Source organism: Mus musculus, chromosome 16 (genome assembly GCF_000001635.26).
Source record: "Mus musculus strain C57BL/6J chromosome 16, GRCm38.p6 C57BL/6J".
NCBI classification, from domain to species: domain Eukaryota; kingdom Metazoa; phylum Chordata; class Mammalia; order Rodentia; family Muridae; genus Mus; species Mus musculus.
Genome location: NC_000082.6, coordinates 32,888,830 through 32,914,082, shown reverse-complemented (window position 1 = coordinate 32,914,082; position 25,253 = coordinate 32,888,830). Strand labels below are relative to the sequence as shown.

The 25,253-nt window shown below is 38.8% G+C and overlaps 1 protein-coding gene across 5 annotated transcripts in view; it reads right to left on the bottom strand.

Annotated features, from left to right (window-relative positions):
- Positions 1-5,119: 5,119 nt before the first annotated feature.
- Positions 5,120-25,253, bottom strand: part of Fyttd1 (forty-two-three domain containing 1) — a 31,383-nt gene continuing 11,249 nt past the window's right edge. The window contains exons 3-9 of one of the 5 annotated variants that reach the window (NM_027226.4): positions 22,670-22,818; positions 18,886-18,998; positions 15,613-15,709; positions 15,144-15,205; positions 13,376-13,450; positions 11,538-11,664; positions 5,120-8,551 (exon numbers count right to left, since the gene is read on the bottom strand). In NM_027226.4, the coding sequence (NP_081502.2) occupies positions 8,453-8,551; positions 11,538-11,664; positions 13,376-13,450; positions 15,144-15,205; positions 15,613-15,709; positions 18,886-18,998; positions 22,670-22,818 (722 nt within the window). In that variant the 3' untranslated portion in view covers positions 5,120-8,452. The remainder of the gene's footprint in view (positions 8,552-11,537; positions 11,665-13,375; positions 13,451-15,143; positions 15,206-15,612; positions 15,710-18,885; positions 18,999-22,669; positions 22,819-25,253) is intronic. The other 4 variants (XM_006522522.3, NM_001356387.1, NM_001159349.1 and 1 more) reach the window with 4 other exon arrangements.

Here is a 25,253-nt window from a genome sequence, read left to right as displayed (position 1 = left end):
GGCGGGGAAAGGGGCTCGCGGACCGGGGACAGCTCTCCCGGACGCGCTGGGCGCAACAAGCCGCCTGCCCCGCCCACAAGCAGGTTTTCCAGGGAAACCGAACCGACTTCGCAGAGCTGGAGCAGCCCGGTACCCTGGGCTCCCTAAAAGGCCACTACAAAAACCAAAACCCGTCCTTAACAGCGCTCCAACTCTCAGTGGTGGATTACATTAAACGGCAAAGATTCCTTAGCCCTGTTGCTGCCAGAAACTTGGGCACTTAGAGGGGACTCCCTGAGATAAGCCCAAAATTGTCTCTCAGCTTGTCACCATACCGCCAGATGATCTGAACTGGAATTTGTGGATATACTATTAGTTCTTGAACGGGAAAACAAACATACCGTGTGAGCAGATTCGGCTACAAAGTCCCTAATTCTTGTTGAAATTGTTATGTATTTTAGATTTGTTGTTGTTGTTTTGTTTGTTTGTTTTTTGTTTTTCGAGACAGGGTTTCTCTGTATAGCTCTGGCTGTCCTGGAACTCACTTTGTAGACCAGGCTGGCTTCGAACTCTTTTTATGAAAGAGCTCTTAATGAAACCAAACGTCTTAAATACTGTGGCTGTTTGCGCAGATTTTATCACTAGCTAGAGCAGAACGAATAATATTTACATCTAACATTGAAATCTGGCTATGTAATAAATGTTGGGATTAAATTTAGAACCGAAAGACCAAAACCGGAAACCATTCAAGTAATGAAAACTACCACTCACATTTAAATAAAACCCCACCCTCCCAGTCCTGCAGTCTCTTATTTTTCCAAATCTGTTTTAAATTCAAGCCATTCCTAATATGTGATGCAAATATCACTCACCAAATTTACTTTGCTGTACAGAATTCGAGGGCCTGTCAGATAAAGTCTCTTTTCTAAAGAATTAGCTAATTTTATTTTGGAACCCAAGGAGGCCAGTTACAATAAGAAAACAGCAATTGGGCTGAGTAGAGTGCACGGCAAAGCAGTCCCTCTAGAGCAAGAACGAGTGAGGTGGGTCGGGCAGTGGTGGCACACGCCTTTAATTCCAGCACATGGGAGGCAGAGGCAGGTGGATTTCTGAGTTCGAGGACAGCCTGGTCTACAGAGTGAGTTCCAGGACAGCCAGGGCTACACAGAGAAACCCTGTCTTGAAAACAAAACCCCACCCCACCCCCAAAAAAAAGAACGAGTGAGGTTTTTGAATAAAACCTGAAGTTACAAAATAGGATGACAGAGAGCAAAATTCCAAGTATGATTTTGATGCATGTGAGCACATTAAGACACAGATGAGAAAAATCTATCACAGAGCACAAAAGAAAATATGAGGTGTGAGAAGCTGCTCATCACTCAAAGCCCAACTTCAGGGAAGCCCCCAAAAAGCACTTTCCTGAGTTCAAGAAATTGTAAAAATGTTTCAGTAATAAAGTTGATTAGTAACAGTTGCTCCAAGACCTGCTCTATCAGCCCTTTTGTCTTGTTTTGTTTGAGATAAGAGTCCCAATGTTGCCCAAGCTGACTTTGACCTTCCAACCCCTGAGAACACAAAACAAGTAATAGTTGATGCCATGTCTGGCTCTCAGCAATTTGACATTCTAGTTTCTTTTGCAACAAGTCCCACAATAAATTATTAATGTCTACTAATGAGCCCCTTCATGGTAATGGGTAGTCTTTGTCAAGTAATGTATACCCAATATATGTATTTTCTGATCTTTCTGAACATTTCTAATTCTTTGAAAGATACTAAGCTAGCCAGGAGCATGTTGTAATCCTAGTACTTGAGAGGTTGAGGCAGGATGATACAGGCCAGCCTAGATACAAAGGGATACCTGTCTTTAAAAAAAAAAAAAAAAAAAAAAAAAAAAGATTAAGTTGGGCTGGCAAGATGGTCATGGGGGAAAAATCTTACCATACAAACTCAACAACCTAAGTTCAATCCACTGAGCCCGTGGTAAATGGGGAGAACTGACTACTCCCTACCCTCCGTGCCCACTCAAGACATTACACCCACAAGCACACTATATAATTTTACCTGAATTGCCAGATGTACCTTTTCAAAAGCACTAATGTCCTATTACTTTATATTTGCATCAATTCCCACAAGTTCTTAGCCATATGGCCTCTTTTCCTATTGACATGAACACTCCACTACAATCTCAGCATGGTATTCCTAGTCCTGAACTGTCCAGATGTGTAAACTGCAACTAGTCTGTTTGACTTGATTTGAAGCCATTAGTGAATTAAACTCGATGCTATACACACCTCTCATATCCCAGGGAGATATGGGAGGCCTGAGCATATGAACAAAAAGCAAGTGTGGGAATCAAGATAAGTAGATAGGTTATATATTAACAACAGAGAGAAAAGTAAGGGGGAAACTGGAGGTTTTCAGAACACGGGATGAAGTCTGTAGATATCTGAAGGCCAAAATAAGTTGATTAAGAGGTTTGTGGTGGGCTGGAGAGATGGTTCAGCGGTTAAGAGCACTAACTGCTCTTCCAGAGGTCCTGAGTTCAATTTCCAGCAACCACATGGCAGCTCACAGCCATCTGTAATAGAATCTGATTCCCTCTTCTGGTGTGCATGAAAACAGAGCACTCATGTACACTAAATAGTTTTTTAAAAGGGGGGAGCATGTGGATAGGGGTAGAAATGAAGATGCTACACATACTATTATGTGAGAAAATGCCTTTTAAAAATGGGGGGAGGACTGACTGGGAAGATGGCTCAGTGGGTAGAGTTCCTTGCTATATAAGCATGAAAACCTGAGTTCAAATCTCCAGCACTCAGCTAAGAAAGTCAGGTGTGGCCACATCTGTGCTGTAACTCTAAGGCTGTGGAGAGGGAACACAGGAGATCACTGAGGGCTGCTATCTGCCAGCCTGGCTCCAGGTTTTGAGAGAGACTCTTCAGAGAATGATGGAGCAGGACCCTTGGCATCTTCACCTGGCCTCTGAGCACACACAGGCATACACCATACACATATGAAAAGATGATTTTAAACTTATTTGAAGATGGGGAGTGTGCAGGAAACTAGAGCAAGTACAGGGAGCTAAGTCAGTCTCTGAGTGCTAGTGAGGTCCTGTCTCAACTAAGCAACTAATGAATGAAAGAATGAATGAAACTGGATATATGCCTGTGTTCCCAGCTACTCAAGGCAGGGCATTATTTGAGCAGAGGAATTTAAACCCTGTATCAGACAACAGTGAGCAATACAGTAAGATGTTATCCACATATATTATATATGTGTAAAACCATATGCATATACATACACTATATAAAATTAAATCTCTAGATAGGGCTAGATAAGTGGTTCAACAATTAAGAGCACTGGCTGTCCTGAGTTCAATTCCCAGCACTGGCAAGGTGGCCCACAACCATCTGTAATGAGATCTGATGCCTTCCTTTGTCATGCAGGTATTTACCCCTTCAGAGCACTCATACAATAAAATACATAAATGAAGTAGCAGTAAAATTCAATCTGAGCTGCCGTCGGCTCACTGGTTAGAACTTCTTGCACCCCCGTGGTGGTTCACAACTCTAGTTCCAGAGCTTGTGATGCCCTCTGTGACCCTGGCAAGCAGCAGGCACACATATGGTACATAACCTATTTACTCAGACAACATACACACTGGTCTAAAAAAAAGTTTTCAAAACCTGTCATAAAATGACAGATCGAGGAGAAATTCTTGAGATGTGTGAAGACTTGAGTTGGGTTTTCAACTATGAAATAAATGCAAAATGTGTAAAATTCTCACCTTCTTCCCTCCATCTTTTTTTAAGTCTGAGACAGTATTTGTGCAGCCCATACTATCTTCCTAGCTTGCCTTTCCTGCCTCTGCTTCCTGAGTGCTAAGATCACAGGAATGCACTCAAACCCAGCTCCTCGATCTTCATAAAGTCGGTACCATACTACAAGTTATCAGCAATGCAGTCATTGTGAAGGGTTCATAACTTTAGTGAAGAACTAAAGAGTACTAAAAGGTTACTGAGCACAAGGGACATAGAAAACCACCTTATTCAACTACTGTTCTGCAATAAGAGACTGAACAAAAGGGCAGTAGAGGCTCTTCAGTCTCAGGCATTGTCAGACTCCTCTTCTTCCTGTTTATTTTATAGGCAAAAACTTAACTAATTCAGTACCAAAGCAAGTTTCGCTTCAATGTGTGTGTGGGTGCACACATGGGCACATGTGGAAGTCAGAAGATAGAGTGCTTTCTGGAGTCTGTTCTTTGCTCCCATTGCATTGATTCAGGGGATCAAATTTTGGTCATCAGACTTGGTGGTAAGCACCTTTGTTCATTGAGTTAATAGATATTACTAGCCATACACGTATATGCACACTAGGTAAATAGCTCCCTATTCATCTTTAGTATTTCACACACACACACCACATAGTATATCTCATCTGAGAATATTTAGAAGTCTACAATTTCCAAGCAAATCTTTACATCTTTTAGTGGTCTACAGTATCCAAAACTCTTCTCATAAATGCTTGGTTGGGGTTTACTTACGTATCCACTTTGAAAAGTGTAGAAGGGGCTGGAGAGCTGGCTAAGAGTGCTCACTGCTCTTCAAGAGGAAACAGGTTCCATGGCCACCACTTACATCAAGCTGCTCACAGCACCTCTAACTCCAGGTCTAGGGGACTTAACACCCACATCTGACCTTCATGGGCACCAGCACACACAGTGACTATACATACATGCAGGTACACACACAAATATATAAACCAATCTTTGAAAAGTGATAAAACTAGGTATTGTGGCACATTCCTATAAACTCAGCAGTCTGAAAGCTGAAGCATAGCAATGTGACTCAGTCTGGAGAGGAAGGGGGACATCAGGGAGAGATGGAGAGAGAGGCAGGGGAGAGAGACTGATTGCACCACCACCACATGCCTGGCAGTGGTGGCACACGCCTTTAATCCCAAAGGCAGAGGCAGGCAGATTTCTGAGTTCGAGGCCAGCCTGGTCTACAGAGTGAGTTCCAGGACAGCCAGGGCTACACAGAGAAACCCTGTCTTGGGGGAGAAAAAAAAAAAAGGCACCACCAGCACCAGACCTGCCCCTAGCTCCAAAAAGAACCACCATCTTCATGGGAAGCTTAATCAATGTAAGAGGCCTTCTCTTCAGAAAGGAGGAAGCTCTTTTTTGCTTTAATATTGCTTGCATTTGGAATATATGGAATTCTTTGTATGACAAGTAAATTTTTTAATCTCTTCATACCCCCAAATTGCATATATTTTATGAATTACATTACAGGCAGTAACATTTAATATGCACCTCTAACAAAACTAAAATGTTGACAATTATACCCATGTTTCTTAAACATAAATGCTTTATAATTTGATTATAATTAATATAGTGAAAAGTGAGTGTATATTTAAAAATACACGACAGATTCGACCACCAGTCTTTCTCCTCTGTGTGTAAGTTTTTCGACATGGGGTCTGGAATTAGCAATCATCTTCCCGGTGTATACTGAAAACATTGGCCTTTTGTAATGAGTTTCAGTAACTTCCATATCAAAGTAATTAAATAGGAATTATTGGAAGAGTAGATTTACTGAGCACACCACAAATGCTGATATAGGGATATTACTAATTCTTAGACACCTGACACATTAAATACCACAAAACTACTGCCTATGTGTGAAGTCGTTTATTGTCCACTGAGAATTATAAGACATGAGGCTCAAAACATGACCCATGTTCCATGTACGTCTTAGAAAATGTCGGGTGTCACTTAACTACGATGTAAGAGGAGGGGCTGACGCAGATCATCTCTAAAGGCTCATCTACTTCTGTGCTCTGCGTTATAACAATGTGACTATCTTTAATTCGCCTTGGTGGCCTCATGTTGGAACCTCAGGTCACCCATGCATGAAATGGTCAAAAGTCAGAGGAACACCAAGAGTGGAGATTTAGCTGATCAGCAACTTCAAATCCCAGAAATCATATATAAAACCACTATAAGATGCTTTGTAACACACAACAATCTAAAAAACCACAACTCAATCTTTATAGCTCAGAATAACTCATGTGAAACCTGTTACATTTTATTTGTCAAAAATGAACAGCTTCAGAACAAATCTAATGTAACTTTTCCAAAAAACACCAAAAAGTACAGTGTAAAGCACCTCCTCGTTAAATACAAACGCTCACGTCGTGATGCACTGCATCAATGTTCTGCATACACCTTGATGCAAAGGAAATTTTACGTTGCACCCTGTTTAAATAAAATTAAAAAAAAAGGGGGGGGGGGCTTCAAGAACTGAACAAGGATGACTACAATCACATTCCAAGAGAGGGAATTTTTCTCCAACAAAGCAGATTGTTTTGTGTATATACAACAGGTCAGCACTCAAGAGTTTTAACTTAGTTGTATCAAAGGCAAAATTTGAACAAATATTAAGTTACAGATGAATGAAGAACAAACATTTACTATACCAAAGACACTGTTTTTCAATGTACTTAGTGTCAACATTTGGGCGATTTTTAAGATTTTCCAAAAATGGAATTACTAATACCTCTGTATAGTAATATTTAAAACAACAAGAAACAAAAACTTTTATATCATATTTTAAAAATTGTTCCAAAGATAGTGTTCATGCTCAATTGTTTTTCCTTTGCTTTAAAATAAGCTACCAGCAAACCACTCTAAAATGTTTTGTTTCTGAACCAAATATAAATATTCATATTGGCAAAAATGTTTTATGAGTCCTTGGCCTCAATGAAAAGCATTACAGCTAAGGAGAACTGGAGCTTACTTTCAAATTCTGTGATTAGCCTCTAAACCCCTCTCAAGTCCAAGTCCTGGCAGATTAACAGATGCTGAGGAAAGATTTAGATCTTTGGTATAAGCATGACATTGTTGCTGTTTTTCCCACAACTAGCACAAGCCAGTAAGAACTTGAAGAACATCAAAGACAATGAAGTCTAGGACACAATGAAGGCGGGCAGGAGTATAATGCTCTGTCTTTACAGGAGAAATCAACAGCAGAGACTTAAACACCCACTCAAACTTGAAATCACAGCAAAACAAAAGGTCAGGTTTCAAAATGACCACACTTGGTAATCTGTAGCTGGGACACGCCGCTGCATTTTGGCATCTCACTGTAATTTATGACCTATGACCATGTGAGCACTCTCAGCACTGATAATCTGTAGCTGGGACACGCCGCTGCATTTTGGCATCTCATTGTAATTTATGACCTATGACTGAGCAATCTCAGCACTATCTCGGCACAGCAGACCGTCCTCCAGTGTAAGAAAAAACAAAACAAAACAAAAAAACCCTTTTTCCTATAATGCCTGAACTTTGAGCAATAGAAGAAACGGAGTGAGTGTGTATAGTTAAATGTAACTTCATTATAATTTACTTTTTTTTCTCTCCTTTGTGACATATATAAGTAGATTTTTGTTTGGGGAGTTATAAATTATTGAACTTACTGAGTTTAAGAGCTTTACAAAAAAAACTTTTGAATATGAAACATAGGACTTTATATATCTAGTAAGTATATTGTCAAAATACCCAAGATTCAACTCATTTTAAAAATTGTAATTCTTGTAAGCATCATTTATAGAAGAATCTACAGACACTAGACTCAGGACAGAAGTCAACCCAGATGGCAGAGCTATGACTCAGGCTTTATTGTTCCCATGTCCAATCTGTCCGTTGGCCAATGCCTTTCATGTCTTCTCCATTTATACTGAACACAGACCATCAGGTTCCACACCAGGCGTCTCCTCCAAGGACCTAGCAGATAACTTTGTAAATAAGCATTTACAGCCCTAACACATTTTGGCCTGAGACTAATCCTGAGAGCCACATTTTTTTTTTTATTAAAAGTTTAATACTAAGTTCTTAGAACTTAGGGAGTTTAAGCTAACAATAACTGAAAAATGAACCAAGTTCTAAATATTTCCATAAGCCTCAAAAGTCAAAACCAAAATTCTCCTACAGTTTAGAAAACACCAGTAATGACAGAAAGGCAGCTGTCCTTGTCACGCCAACACATACATAAATGGGTAAGTGACAACACAGAGGTGTACTCTTATTTCTCAAGTTTAAGATTTACCATGGCAAATCCTAAAAACTGGATAAAAGTGATGAGATCCTAAATCCCACGCTCATAAAAATAATCAATGTCTGTCTTTCTGTCTTCCTTCTGCTTCAGGAGGAGTCAAAGAAGTCAACAGAGAATTGCTTTGTATGGGCCAACCATGAAATCTTTAAGAACAGATAGGTATATTCCCTGCTATTCTTTCAGGGCATTATTTATACATTAAAAAAACCAAACCAAAACAAAATAACCTTCAAAAATAAAGTTATTTAGGCTTGTGAATATTCTGAAGGAAAGTTTCTTGAACTTCTCCGATGAACTCTTCAAGCAAATCAACTTTTCAAACAGTCAACACTTAAAGTTCCTTGGACACGGATCTATCCCACAGTCACAAAGCGGCTTCCTCCTTTGCTGAACGTGAGGTTGGCTCTTTGCTCTTTCAGTATCCCAAATCGTTCATTCAAAGTCATCCCTGTCTATAGAAAAGGAGAAAAACATTAACTTAACTGAAAAAAAATTCCTTTATATGTGATTTTAAAAAGAAAAAAAAGATTTATTTATTTTATTTCATTTATGCGACTACACTGTTGCTGTCTTCAGACACACCAGAAGAGGGCATCGGATCCCATTACGGATGGTTGTGAGCCACCATGTGGTTGCTGGGAATTGAACTCAGGACCTCCGGAAGAGCAGTCAGTGCTCATAACCACTGAGCCATCTCTCCAGACCATGAACTTAAAATTAATAGTAATTAGTAGTAACAGTAAGCAACATCTTAAATTTGTGTATAATTTCAATTGACTCTAACAAAAAGAAGCTATACATGAAGTTGCCTATCAGGTTTAGAACTTAAAAGTAGGTATCCAAGAATCCTAGTCCTCTAATCATTAGATATCTATACTGCATTATACAAGCATATACACACTACTACTACTGTCTATATAAAATATATCCAAAATACCTCAATCTGAATTAATTTGAAGCTCTGCAAACACTGTTAAAAATTCCAGTGATACCTTTGGCAAAAAGTGTTATTTCAACTGATGTTGGCACACACAGTTGATGACATCACTCAGGAAGCAAAGGCAGGTGAATCTATGAATTTAATTCCAGAATGACCTACAGGGTTTCAGGCTTACTAAGAATATACTGTAAGACTCTGTCTCCAAAAAAAAAAAAAAAAAAAAAAAAAAAAAAGAAGAAGAGGGAAAGAAAAATACCAAACAACAAAAAAAGCAAAAAGCTATTTTATAGAAAAATGGTGGCCTACTCCTACTATCTATCCCAAGAGTTGGAGGAAGAAAAATCATGTGTTAAACCAACCTCAGCTACAGTATGAGACTATGACTTAAAAAAAAAATAGAAGCACAGTTATTTCAACTTCTGAGTATTTTTAAAACAAAGCTCTAAACTGAGTGCCCCATAAAAATTTAAGTAAAACTCTGGCCTCTGATTAACAAATAACAAAGTGTTTCCAAACAGAAAAGAAATTAAGAATAGGATCAAAATAAAATAGAACAAAATTCTCTCCCCTCCTCCCTGTTTTTTTTTTTTTCCTATTTTGAATGGAAAATTATACCAAGAACTTTGTCTATGCTAAACATGTACTCTCTAACTAAACAAAACCAAGTTTTCGCCCCATACTTCTAATCTTAAATTCCAGGACCTTATTTCTACCAAACTGTTTCCCAAAGAAGTATATGATAATATTCAACATAAATTCATAGTAAAAAAATCTCAGCAAATTAGAAAGACAGGAACTCCCTTAACCTGACAATCTACAGTAAACGTAAAGCCAGCAGTCTGTCTGTCTGTCTGTCTAGTTATCTATCTAATTTTTTTTTCTGTTTTTTTTTTTTTTTTGGTTTTTCAAGACAGGGTGTCTCTGTGTAGCCCTGGCTGTCCTGGAACTCACTCTGTAGACCAGGCTGGCCTCGAACTCAGAAATCCGCCTGCCTCTGCCACCCAAGTGCTGGGATCAAAGGCGTGCAACACCACTGCCTGGCTTCTAATTTTTTTTTTTTTAACTCAAAAACTGTTTCTTAGCTGGGTGGTGGTGGCACATGCCTTTAATCCCAGTACTCAGGCGGCTGGTGGATCTCTGTGAGTCTGAGGCCAGCCTGGCCTACGTAGTGAGTTGCAGGATAGCCAGGGCTGTTACACAAAGAATCTGTCTGGAAAAACAACAACAAAAAGAACTATTTCTTAGAGTTTGAGAGGAAAAACTGCAGGGTAGACAAGCTGTAACTCTCAGCATGTGACAAAGAAGGGAAATGGAAAACAGCTATAGAATAGGGGTGGGCTGTTCTCAGAGCAGAGTGAGCGGGCCCAGAGTATCAGGGCAAGCATGATTGGGACTGGGCAGTACCGGAAGAAATAGAAAGGGCAGAAAGCAAGTTTTACTTCAAGTTCAAACTCAGAAAAGTGGGCAAGTTTAGCTATAAAACATGGTCAAACTTCTAATACTTTATGTCAGGCAGAACACAGCAAGCACACTAGTTTTATTAATTCTATCAAACCCTTTAGTGGATGTGCTAGCCCTTAGAGCAAAACAAGAAAAAGTGTTTAAACACTGGAAAAGAAGTCAGAAAATGAAGAAGTATTTATATAGAAAAAAACCTAAACAATTTAGATTTGCTATAAAATTAAGCAATTAAATAAATTAGTTGACCAAGGTGTTTTACTTTTCTCTTTGTATTTTATGTATGTGGCCACTTTGCATGTACATCTACACACTAGAAGAGGGCATCAGATCCTATTGTAGATGGTTGTAAGCTGCCATGTTGATGCTGGGATTTGAACTCAGGACCTCTGGGAGAGCAGCCAGTGCTCTTAACCACTGAGCCAGCTCTCCAGCCTAAAGTTAAGTAAATTTAACAAGATCAACTAGTACAACAATACACGAACTGTCAAAATCATAGTGAAATGTTACTTTACACTAACTTGTCAGCATACAGATAAAGTGACAGATAATAACAAATGTTGACAAAAATGTGGAGAAGTTTAGAAACCCCATATATGTTGTAGGAATATAAAAGAATATAATCATCTTTTTGGGAAATAGCTTGATAGTTTCTAAAAAGGTTAAATGTTAAGTTAACATACAGTCTACCAAAATCTATCAAATATATCCATTGGCATTGACTTCCTCCCCCAAAAGAAAATATGCTAACAGCCAAAGAACACAAAAACTTTCAGCAGAATATATAATGTGATATATACATGTGATGAATATCATTCAAGTAATACAAAGAAAATACCAATACGGATGAAACTTTAAATAAATCATGGTAAATATAATAAGATCTGATTTAAATAAAATGTCAAACAGGTAATCTATGAGAGTGCCTGGGGAGTGGGGAAGGAGCTAGACCACACTGTTTAATGTGATTACAATATTTTTGGTTATCACAAGACTGTCAGTGAATGATCCAAAGAAACACGGGAAAATTTTTTTTTTACCTGTTTTCCCACACTATTTATGTCAAACTGTAGAGGGACGCCTTTAGGAACTTTCTTAACATCAGACTGTTCTCTTTTTGTCAAGAATGAGGGCACAGCAGTACGAGTTAATCGTGGTTTCTGAGTTCTAGCAAAGAAAAAAAGTTTAAATTAGCTTACCAGATAAAGTACTCAAAATTTCCTCACACGTTTTAAATGAATTGGGGCCATTACAATGTTCTCTCAAAAAATAAAAACAACAGTACCAGCTCCTGATGCACTGCTCTCAGCTACCAAATGTACAGCTGCTCTCGGTTCCTTTTCCAGGGTAAGCACATCTTTCTACCCCCACCCCCACCCCCAGGCTGGAGAGAGGGCTCAGAGCTTAAGAGCACTGGCTGCTTGTCCTTCCAGAGGTCCTAAGTTCAATTCCAAAATTCACGTGGTGGCTCACAACCATCTGTAATGGGATCTGATGCCCTCTTCTGGTGTGTCTGAAGACAGCTACAGTGTGCTCACATACATGAAATCTTTAAAAAAAAAAAGATTTTTTTGTATTTCATGTGTATGAGTGTCTGCCTCCATGTGTACATGTTCAGCACACATATGCAGAGACCATGAAGCTGAAGATAGGGGCTGGAGCCCTTGGGAGTCAAGTTACAGATGATTGTGATCTGCCTTATGGGTGCTGGGACTGAAACTCAGATACTACACAGGAATAGTAAGTTCCCTCTCATGCCCCACATGTAAAACATTTTAACAAGTCAAATAACTGGTGATTTCTAAATCATGATCTTTAAATTAAAGTAACCTGGATTTTTATTACAATACATACAGTGAAATAGTTAACTATATAAATTCACCTTGATAAGATTACACTATAAAACCTTTAAAGAGAAAGTAGCTCTGTCCGATCTCAAGGTAATGACATTCAAATTACCCAGTGGGAGGAGGGAGAGCAGTAAGCACAGGTGTCACCTCCCTCACTGTCACACACATCTACAAGGACACATCTGTCCTACAGACACAAAGCTGTGTGTTTTCTCAGGTGTTTCCCTATCCCTCGCCACCTTATTTACTTGTGTACTTTTTGATAGACTCTCTCACCAAGCCTGATGCTCAGTACCTGGCTAGACTGGCTTGCCAGTGAGCTCCAAGGATCCACCAGTACAACCTGTCTCTGCTCCTGCCCCTCCACCCCCATGCTGGGATTACAGGTTCATGCTGCCACACCTGGTTTTATATGTGAGGCCTGGGGATACAAACCCAGTTCAATGTGCTTGTAGCAAGCACTTTACTACTAAGCCATCTCCCCAACTCCAAGAACAGAATTTTTGAAAGCAAAAATACACAATAATGCATGGTGGCACGTATTTGTTTCCTCAGCACCCAGGAGCTTGAGACAAGATGTTCAAAAGTTCAAGGCTGATCTGGGCTACATAGAAGGATTGTCTGACACAAAATTGGTACCATTTGTATTACATATACAGATACATACGAGTGGGTGTTCTTTTAGGGGATGTAGAACCAGGACTCAAGGGAGCTTTTTCTCACTTGATCCTCTATGATTTCCATTTTCGTTTGAGACATGGCCTCAGTCTATACTTGAGCTAACCCTGAACTCACTATATATCTAAACCTGGTCTTAGAATTCATAGCAATCCTCCTGCCTTAGCTTCCCCAAGTACTGGGAATATAGGCCTGGTTAATGTTAACAATTCTTTACCCTTGCATCTCATTTTATCCTGACTTATACAGTATACTCTGAGCACAAGTCCAATACTTTTTACTTTCCTATCATATATCAAGAGGTTACAATTTTTCAAGAAAGGGGAGAAAAAGGGAAGGAAAAAACTTACACCGGACACTGTACAGCTCCAGGATTGTCAATGGATACAGTCAAAATTCCTCCATTTGTGGTGGAAGTACGCCATCTAGGTTTGAAATTTTTTTCTTAAAAGCTTATAAATCTTACAGTTTATCCCACTGAAAGATATTTATTCTGTCTCTCTGCCCATCTATCTATCTTAGTTCACCAACCAAGTGTTCCACTACCAAGATAAAATCTCAGCCCTGAACTATACATTTCAAAGTAGCCATTCATTTTTCAGTTTAAAACACACACAGAGATGCTGGATCGCAACAGGATCTTAGGTATAAGAACTGAAAATATGAATTTGTTAGGTGTTTATCAAAGTAATGACTATAAAGACATTTTTAAAAGCCTAAATGCAGAGGAGCATCTAATGAAACCAGACAGTTTTCTTTTCTCATCTACAGGCAGCATTTCTGAGCTTTCCTATTTTCAGTGATAGTTGGTGACTTTTAAACAGGGTGTCTACATAGAAAGTTCTTCCTGGGATGAAACAAGGCCTTCAGCTTTCCTACCTATTGCCTATCTCTATTTTCACGGTTGTTGTTATTATTTTCCTTTTCATTGTAACTTAAAACTACAGTCCTTCCGATGGTGTCTGAATTCTGTCTGCTCTGTAGGAAAGTCTAGTAGCCTCTGTAATCCTTTCTACTTTTCCCCACTTGTTATTTTCCACTCCTCCCCTTCTTCCTCCTCACTGGTTTCCCTGTGTAGTGTAGGACTTGTCTTTCTGTGTCAGCTGTCTAAACACTGAAATTACAGGTGAATACCACCATTACTATCAGCTCTACCTTATATTTATGTTACCTAAAATCTGGCACTTCCATTATAATTTCCCAAATTAACTGTCCTTTTCTTTACCTATGTTTTACTCTCAAAGCCCAAAACAAACAAATATTGGCAGGCATGCTGGCATACCATGTAACCCCAGCACTTGAGAGGTGGAGGCAAGAAAAGAAGGAGTTTATGGCTAAGCTCGGATGCATGTTGAATCTGAGGTATGAGACCTTCCCCCAGGATAAATAAACAGTGTGTGTGTGTATATACATATATATAAACATCATTATGATGTTAATGTTTGTTGGAGAAGCAAACAGACTTATTATTATTTTCTTCTTATAGTTTTTGTCTCCTGTGCTAAAGGTCACTGCCAGCATCAGGTTCAGATAATTTCCTACACTCCTCAAAATTACACTTAACTATACTTATCATTGTATCTAGACTGTGACCTTTTTTTTTTTTACATTTTATTTTACAAAAAGTAACAGCTATTTTAAAGAAATTACAAATTCTGATCCCTTTGTTAGAAACAAAGCACTATACAATTCATACTTGGGAAGAACAATGGACAAAAACTTACTTTTGAAAAACTCTATGGACTTTATTCTAGTCATTCCCTAAACAGGTTCACTTACATAAAAGAAGGAGCAGAGGAAGAAAAAAGAAAGGAAGGGAGGCGCAGGAGAGAAGGTAGGTGAAGAAGGCAACTCTTCCATTCAAATGGAATAAGTAATGGAGAGGCAGTTCAGTAACTCAGTAGAGACTAAACTGACACCTGAAGCCTGGGTCACTTGGGAACTACAGATGTGGCTCAGTGGTTATCTAGCATCTGAGGGCTAAGGTTCCATTTACCTACTGCAGAAAGAATTTCATTTTGGGTTTTATTTCTTTCACACTGGGACAGGTGGCAATTCAAGTAGCTAGTATCTTGTAAATTCAGAAGCAACATCTTAAAGAAACAAATTGAAACTTACTGACGCGTTCTCTTTGCTACCACATCATCTATCAGTTGTTCTGTGTTCAACTGGGTCTGAACCTAAAAGGAAAAGAAAAACAACGAAAACCCCAGCAGATCTCACAGAAAGCAGAATATTTAAGTCTATTATTTAAGGGCTATCATGCAGTGAAGACCTACAACCCAGGGTGAGCATGAGTATGAACTTGGGAAGGGCGTTGCCATGCTGGCAATGCTCTCTGCTAGGGATCACTGGATTACAAGAAGCACCAACACAAGCTTATTAGTAAATAACCAAGCTAAATTATGATAAGATACCAGCAAGAAAAGACAAGAAATAGAAAAAGAACATGTATTAACAGAAAGAATTCATCTAGTGTCTTGTTTTTCACACTAACCCTAACCTCCCTCCCTCACCAACAGACCCAGCCTATGATTACTAAGGGACCCATGTGAGTGGAAACAGCACAACCAGGGCTTTCTAATACCTTCAGGCCTCTTCGGAAAAGAAAGGTTGCCTGACGAGTGTCTTTCTGATGACTTAATTTATTTCCATTCCTGGTAAAATTAGCTGGAATGTTATTTCTGCAACAAAAAAGCATGTCTGAGTGATCTCAGCCACTTTGTTTTTAAATACCTTGAGGAAAAATAAGCAAAAACAGTTAAACTCATAAGCTTAAAATGATAAGCATGTAATATGGACTCCAATTTGCTTTCTTATTTATACAAAGCTGTCAAATTATATTTACAAAATTCCCTCTATAGTATACCATCTAACAACTTGGTTTTGAACTAGTGTAGTTCCCAACTATTCTACTCTCTAATATTTCATATCTTATGAAGACATTTACAAAATTAATTTTAGTTCTATTATTTCCTATATTTGTTTTAAAAATTATAATTTAGTAAATGGAAATCATACCTAGATGCATTCAGAGCCAGAGTGAAAACCATAAATAAAGAGTTGTGGCTGGAGAGAGGTATCAGAAGATAAAAACACTGGCTGCTCTTTCTAGGGGACCTGGATTCAATTTCCAGCACCCACATAGTGGCTCACAACAATCTGTAATTCTAGGGGGATCTGATATCCGTTCCTGACCTCTATGCACTGCAAGCATGTGATGCACAGACATACATGAAGGCATAACACTCATACACACCAAACAAAAATAAATAAATCTTTTTAAAGGGGGGGGGGCTGAAAAGCAATTTCTAGTGCTCTTGCTTTGTCTCCATTCATAAACTATGTGGTAAGGGACAGAATTAAACGGTAGAGCACTGCTGAGTGCATGTGAGGCCTTGGGGTCAATCATAAGTATGGCAAGGGGAAGACCCCACCACACACGAATATATAAAACCCAGAGGTGCACACGTATATGGATGTATAATAGCTATGTTCGTTAACCCAGCAGGAAAATGCACTTGCTGTGCCCCACTGAGAACACGAGTTCCACCCTAAAACTCACAGAGGTGAAGGCAAACCCCACTTGTCAAAGTTGTCTTCTGACCTCCACACACACTGTGACAATTGTAACGAATAAATAATAACTGAAGTTACACTCTACTTTTTAATCCTTTCATACATGAAACAGCACATACTTATAAATTATAATTACTATTACATAATAAAGTACTTAAAACCCTACCTAAATCTCATTTCCAACCTTCAGAGGTTCATTAGCTAACACAATTAATACAGAAATCTCATGCAATAAGTAACATTTTTATTTGCAAAGTATCCCTTTTCACAAAAGATACAACCAAATGATTTCCAAAATAATCATTAGGTAAAACTGCAATTTGATACTACATGTCTATACAGCAACGAAAAGACCTCAATCCAAGTTGTATTAATCTTGTCATTTTCTGTAAGAGATAAATAATAGCACTTGAAATAATAATAATTAATTCAAATAATAATATTAATAATAGTAATAATGTAACTTCACAAATTATCAGAAGGAATGTCCTAACAATTCATAAATTTTAGGGTTTTTTTTTTTTTTTTCCCCGAGACAGGGTTTCTCTGTGTAGCCCTGGTAGCCCTGGCTGTCCTGGAATTCACTTTGTAGACCAGGCTGGCCTTGAACTCAGATATCTGCCTGCCTTTGCCTCCCAAGTGCTGGGATTAAAGGCGTACGCCACCACTGCCCAGCAATTTTAGGGGTTTTTATTCTCTTAAATTTAGTCTAAAAGCAGTTTCAAGTTAAGAAACATCCACGTAGCCCACGCTGATGGCACTGCCTAAAGCCTAGCACTTGAATGTCAAGGCAGGAGGGATCCCTACACATTTGAGGACAGTTTGGTCTACAGAGATAAAGAGTAACACAATATTATCAAGGAGGGGTGGAACAAAACAACAAAACCCAGAAACATTTATATAGCTTTGTAGCTTTCCTGTCCCCAAAATAATCTATATTATGCCTCGGTATTTTAGTAAGAGTCAAGGCTCAAAGGAAAAAAAATCAATTCAGCTTTCAGAATTGACTGAAAGACTCTGACCCAAGTGCTATGATTGTCACCACAATGATCACTTTTACAACTTTATTTCTATGCTAAAAGAGGTAAAGAAGCAGTTAAAGTTCACTTGGCCCCAAGCCAGATGACCCAATCTAGATCCCAGCAGCCATAGGGTAGAAAAAAACCTAGTTCCCTCAAGTTGTCCTTTGACCACCACATAGACATCATGGTATACACACACACACACACACACACACACACACACTTAAAAAGTAATACTTTTTTTTAAGTTTACATTAATGAAATTCCTTAATATTACTGTGTTTAAGAAATAAGACAGTTATTACTGATTGCTTCCCATGTTACCTTTTGGAGAGATATTTCAAATAGCTCTCTTTTCTTTATTCCCCACAGTGTTAGGGATAAAACTCTGGGCCACATGCTAGCTAAGTGCACTGAGTCACACCTCCAGCAAGGAAGAAACTGTACTGTAATGACCAGATAACTTTAAGAATCATTGTAAATCCACTCTTCTGAACATGTCAAAGAAAGTATTTTGTACACTGTGATGGTTAATCTCAAATGGCAAATTGGTAGGATTTATAATCATTATGGAAAGAAATCTCTGGACATGTCTGGGAAGGATTATTTAGGTTAAATTAAAGTGAAGTAGGAAATGCATCCACCACAGGGAGAGGAACCCTTCTAGAGCAGTGTGATTATGAATGGTCCCCAAAGGCTCCCGTATTTGAATCCTTGGTTTCCAGTTGGTGAAGCTGTTTGAGAAGTATTAGGGGGCATGGAGGCACTCCCCCTTGTTGGAGGGACATGCCATTATTGGTGGGCTTTGAGGTCTCAAAGACTCATGCAACCCCCAGTGCTTGCTCGCTCTCTCTGCCTCCTACTATTGTTCAAGATGAAAGCTTTCAGCCACTGCTCCAGAGCCACATCTGCCCACTGCCATGCTCCCTGCCACGGTGGGCATGGACTCTGAAATCATAAGCCCCAAATAAAGTTGCTTTAATCATGGTGTATTATCATAGCAATAGACAAGTAAGTCGGTCGCAGTCTGAATAGAGAGAGTGAGCTGAGCACAAGTCTCACCATTTGTCTCATGCCTGTGGACACTGTAACCAGCCTGTTCTTGCTGCCATACTTCCCCTGCCATGATCAACTACAACCTAAAATAAGCTCTTCCTTCCTTAAGTTGTTTTTGTCAGATACTCTGGCACAGCAACAAGTCAAGTGGCTACCACAGGTACGTTCCAACAGTACATCCTTCTCTCCGCTTGGGTACTTACTTTCTGTTTAACTGATTAGGTCTTTTGAGAACAGCAACTTGTTTCCTTTGTACTTCATTCTGTCTCAGAAGGCTTGTCTTCCTTTTCAATGCTGGAAAATATCGTTCTATATTCTTTTAAAAGGGAAGACAACTATGTTAATCAGACTGACATTTGTTATATACCTTACTACAATAAAACCCTTTTTTGGTTGCTTTTGTTTTTGGTTTTTTTTTTGAGGCAGGGTCTCTTTCTAAAGCCCTGGCTGCCCTGGAACTCATTATGTAGACAGGCTGGCCTTGAACTCACAGAGATCCACATGCTTCTGTCTCGTGAGTGTTGAGGATAAGATGTGTGCCAACATGCCTAACATGTCTTAATGCATGATGGCAGAGCCCCAAAACTGCTCCAACACAGTAAGGAAGATGGAGAAAATAAAATTATTTGAAATTTTCATAAATGACTGAAAAGATGACAATCATACTACATGTAAAATACAGATATAGTGGTGTGGGAAGGTGAGCTGGTGACAGGGAATTGTTACTCGTCACTCAAGAAAAGAATCACAGGCACACTGAAGTTGGGTGACTGGGGAGGAGAAATGCCTTGAAGGGAACTCTGCCCTTCTCTCCACTTTCTGGCCCTGAGATGAGCATTTTACTCCAGTAGTCTCCTGCCAGGACCTATTTCATGGAGCCCAAAGCTATGTGCTCGGCTGCTCCTCCACTCAGCAGTACAACCCTAAAAGTATGGTGAAAACAAGCCCTGCTCCTTAATTATTTCAAGTGTTTTATTACAACAATAAACAGTTGACTAACACATTATGTAAAAAGATAAAGGCCAATTTCCAAAACAAGTACATAAAAAGGAGGTTTTAATAACCAAGATATTAAAGTCTAATTGATTGGGGTGGATTTTAATAAAAATCAAACATGTGAAATGTCTTTTCATTCCTTCACATATATAAGCTATATCAATCATAAAAACCTAATTCAAGCTTCTACATTTTCTACAAAGATATCTCCAAACTGTATACATTATTTATACATTATCTGCATTTTCCTATTGCTTTAATCATGAGCAGTATTTAATAAACTTGACAATGATTTACAAATCACAGTACTTAAATATTTTCTTGCATATTTAACTTGGATTGATTTGCTGTTTTTCCTCCCCTGCCCCTCTTCTTTTTGACAGGGTCCCTTTACACTTTCCTGGCTATCCTGGTACCCACTATGTAACTCACAGATCCCTGCCTCTGCCTCCTGACTGCTGAGTTTAAAGGCATGCACTAGAACACCTAGACTATATATTTGTTTTCTTGAGACAGGATTATACTATGGAGCCCAAGCTACTCTGACGGCCTCACATTTACAATCTTCCAACTTCCAAAGTCTTTAAGTGTAGGATTATGATGGGACTCATAACTGACTCCATTTCTGTTTTAAACAGATCTTTACTCATTCACTTATGTGTGTGGTATGCACATGTGCGGATGCACATATGTGTGTATGTGTGTGTGTGTGTGTGTGTGTGTGTGTGTGTGTGTGTAACAGAGGCCAGTGTCAGGTATGAGCTTCTTCAACAGCTCTCGACTTCTCCATTTCTCAGATTACAGGCTGCTTTATGTGGAATGAACAAAGGCCTACATGCTTGCATACCAAGTGCCACCTTGAACCGTCTCCTTAGCACTGCCCCACTGATTTTTAGAGATTATTTAGAAAAGAAGGAAATATAGAAACAAGGAAAACGGTTATCAAAAACATAACCCTCCACAAAATTAGACTAATATCCCAATCCAAGCATTTTACTTATTTATGACTATTGTGTCTGGTGTGAATATGTGCATATGCATACATGTGCTTCCAGAGAGCACAGAGGCTGTCAGAGTCCTGGAGCTGAAGTTACAGGACATCATAAATCCGATGTAGGTGCTGGGAACTGAACTCAGGTCCTCTGCAAGAGCAGTGTGTTCTCTCAACCCAGGAGCAATCTCTCCGGCTCCTATTCCAAGCTTCTTTATTTGATCTTAAGCGATAACACCAAGGATTATTTTATAGATAAATGTGAAGTGCTCCTCTATGAAACCTAAGTTTTCCTTTAAAGTACTTGGCATGCTATAATTACTTGTTATAAACTAATTTTTAAATTTACTTATGCCAAGTATGATGGTGAAGTCCTATAATCCAAGCTTCCCTTGGTAAGTAAAGGCAGGAGAGATCAGGACACAGTGGCGACACAGTGAACAATCCCCCTCTCAGAGACAGGAGAAACTACATTTACTAAATGTGTATAGATTTTTCTTGCCATTGTTTCTTAAACACAGTAAAACAATTACTTATACAGTATTTATACTGTAATTGAAATTATAGGTAATTGAAAGTGACTTAAAGTACATAGGAGAATGGGCATATTTTATATGCAACTACTATACTACGTAAAAGACTTTGAGTTACATGTATTGAGTCTCTTAGTATTAGAGAAGTGTCCTGGAACCAATTCCCATAGATATGGAAGAACTGTATTTGAGAATGAGGTATATTTATGAATGGCAAAATTTTTTACTTAGCTATTAAAATGTTTATGTAAGTCCCAAGGTACTTCATCTATAAAATAAAAATCAATCTGGGCATGGTGTCATACACCTTTAACCTCAACACTTGGGAGGAAGAGGCAGGCCAGTCTTTGTGAGTTTGAAGTTAGCCTGATCTACATATTGAGTTCCAATACAAGCAGGGCTACATAACAGAGACCCTGTCTTAAACAAACAAACAAACAAACAAATAAATAAATAAATAATTTTAAATATAAAAATCAGGAGAGCATGAACATGAAGAAGCTTGCCTGTAATTACAGCATTTGGGAGGCAGAGGCAGGAGTCTAATGCTAACCTTGGCTACATGAGATGCTGATTCAAAAAGATAAATTAAAAAAAAAATCAAGGCTGGGGATATATTTCAATAATATAATGGCTGGGGATATATTTCAATAATATAATGGCTGTCTAGTTCTAAGTTTATTCTCCATCATCCAAAAGGATAAATACATAAATAAGAATCAAAACTCACCAGGCAGTGGTGGCGCACGCCTTTAAATCCCAGCACTCGGGAGGCAGAGGCAGGCAGATTTCTGAGTTCGAGGCCAGCCTGGTCTACAGAGTGAGTTTCAGGACTGCCAGGGCTATACAGAGAAACCCTGTCTCAAAAAACAAAAAACAAAAAATTTCAAAATTCCCTGAAACTGGCAAGATGGCCCTGTGAGTAAAAGAACCCGGAGAGTACAGACTCCCAGACTTGTCCTCTGACCACACACACACACACACACACACACACACACGCACACACACACACACACACACACGCACACACACACACTAGGTGCTATGTGCCTGCACACAGAGTATTAATTTCTAATATATTAAAGGGGGTAAGAGGCTAGAGACAACTCCGCAAATAACAGGACTAGATGTTCTTGCAGAGGTAGCGGGAATCTGACAGCCAAGGCCACCTGCACTCACGCAAGTGTGGACGCACACTTACAAATAAAACCCTACATCTATCAAAATACGCTCTAAAGCTTATTCATAAAAACCTTAGGATAGCCAGGTGTGGTGGTACATGTCTTTAATTCCAACATTTAAAAGGCACAGACCTCTGTGAATTCAAGGCCAGCATGGTCTATACAATAAGTTCTGTAGGCCAGAAAGGACTGTCTATCTTAAAATTCAGTAATAAACGTGTGACAGACACAGTATAAATGGAAAATGGTATCAGGGTCAGGACTAAGTCATCATATGACATCCTACCTTGTCACTTAGAGGTGGACGATTCATAGGACTTATTCCTTTTCGAATCCCAGTTGCTTTCCTGGCTGCAAGGCCGGTGATAACTCCATAAGGACGTCTTTTTCCAGGCAATACTCTTCCTCTACGGCTCAAACTAGTTTTACCAAAACCTACAGAAGGAAAGGATATTAAAAATTTAGAAATGCCAAGATACTTTCCTTTTTAACTAAGGTGGTGCATATGGTGATGATTAAACTCAGGGTCTTACCGTGCTACATAAACACTCTACTACTGAAATGTATCTCAAACCCCTAACATTAATTTCTCAACAGGACAATCTAAACTGTACTTGTGCAATACAGTAGCCACTATTTTATTTGTTTTTGAAACGGGTCTCACTACATAGTCCTGTATGGTCTTGAAAATACTGTGAAGATGGGTGCTAGCCTTGATTTCACAGAAATCTTCCTGCTTTCCTCCCAAATGCTATGATTATAGGTGTGTTCCATTATGTTCAGCAGTGGCCAGTAATTATGTGTGGCTAGTGAATATCGAAGTCTGACTAGTCTGAACTGAGATAATGCATGTAAAGTGTTCCATGATGAAATGGTAACATACTGCATATGCTTGGCGAAAGTGATTCCTTGAGCATGGTCACACTTCTGTTAGTGTAGAGCCACACTGCAGTCATTAGCTCATCTTCCATTCACTTACGAATTACAACTTGGCTTCTCTCTTGCAGCCCTACTTTACTCAAATTGCTTTGCTGAGATCTTCACTGCACCTTATTTTACACTCTACGCCATATAACAATCCTGAGTTTGCTTTTCTGTTATATGGTGCTCCAATTTAAATACTTTTTCTAAATATTAAAAAAATGTCCATTCTATACATATGATATCAAAGAACAAAATCAATTTTAAAAGCCTAAAAAAAGTGTAATGCAGATATTCCAAAAACCTAATTTGAGCTTTAACTATATTAAGTTATAAATATTACAGTTAAGCATTATCACAGGGCACTTGCTAAATACAGAAAAAGCGAGCTGAATTAATGTTTTACATCAGCTAAATTCATACTCTTGTATACTATTTTATAGGCTACATTAATAATATTTGGTGAATATTATTTCATGTTTTTGGGTTTTTTTACTATATTACTTTTAAATATGCTACAGTCAATCTAACCAACTTAGCAATCATCTCAGTTATGTTTTGTTTTTGACACAGGGTTTCTCTAAGGTAGTTCAGGCCGACTTCTAGCTTATTAAGTAACAAGATAACCTTTGGGCTGGAGAGATGGCTCAGCAGTTAAGAGCACTGACTGCTCTTCCAGAGGTCCCAAGTTCAATTCTCAGCAGCCACATGGTGGCTCACAGCCATCACTGTACTGGGATCTGATGCCCTCCTCTGACGTGTCTGAAGACAGCTGCAGTGCATTATGCTTTGTTTGTAATTTGATTACCAATGAGAATAAACCTGTATCTCTTGGGGTTTTTTTTTTTTTTTTAGCTATTTATATTTTCATTATCAATGTTCATGAAACAGATTTTGTTGTTTTAATAAAATAAAGTGCCATAAACTTGATTTACTAAAGGAAAACTCCGAATCCAAACACGGTTGTGAAAGCCTGCTAGCTCAGCAAGGCAGAGCTGACCTTCCTACGCCACAGACATCCCAGGAGCAAACAACTCTTTCCTTCTCCTTCTCCAACTGTCTTAAACACCCTTCAACTCAAAGACCCTCCTTCTCTTTCCTGGGTTTCCTTATGTTCACTCCCTGTCAACTGGCTGCTTCATCTGCCTCTTGTCCTACAGTTGCTTTTATTTAGCTCTTGCTTACAGAAAAGCTCTTGGGTTAAAGGTGTGTGCTAGAGCAGAACCACACCACAACAAGAAACAGGTTTTTCCAGTGCACAGTCTCAGGGTTCACAATGTGATCAACTATCCTACAAACAAGATTTCTGTGACTAAGTTATGTCTTTCAGGGCTTTAAAAGGGAAACTGGCAGGTATCACACACCATTAATCCCAGCACAAGAAAACAGAGGCAAGTGGATCTCTGTAAGTTCTAGGCTGGCCTGGTCTACATAATGAGTTCCAGTACAGCCAGAGTTATGTTGAAAGACCCTGTCTCAAGAAAAATAACTATAAACAAATAAACAAACAAGCAAATGGGGAATTACATTTATTTATAATTAACTTTAAGCATTGTCACATCACTTTACTATCCAGGAATCTGGTATATTATTTCATCATACAAATATTTTTGTGTCACTAGCTAAATGGTAGCTAAGTGACATTTTGTTTTACCCATTTCTTTATCATACTTATCACTAGATATACTATATACTTTTTTACCACTCACATAAAAAATTCATTTCTCCTAATAATTGTTAAGCTGTCACTCATAGCATCATAGAAAGGTATTATGGTCTTAATAACTTCTCCTCCTCTGGTTGTGCTGAGGGTTAAACCTGGAGTGGCCTGCATGCCAGGCCAGAGCTCTATCAGGAAGCGACACTCACAGTCCCTAATTACTACTTTCTTTTTCTGGTGCTGGGGATTCAATTCAGTGTCTTACAGATGCTAGACAGATGCTGAGCTA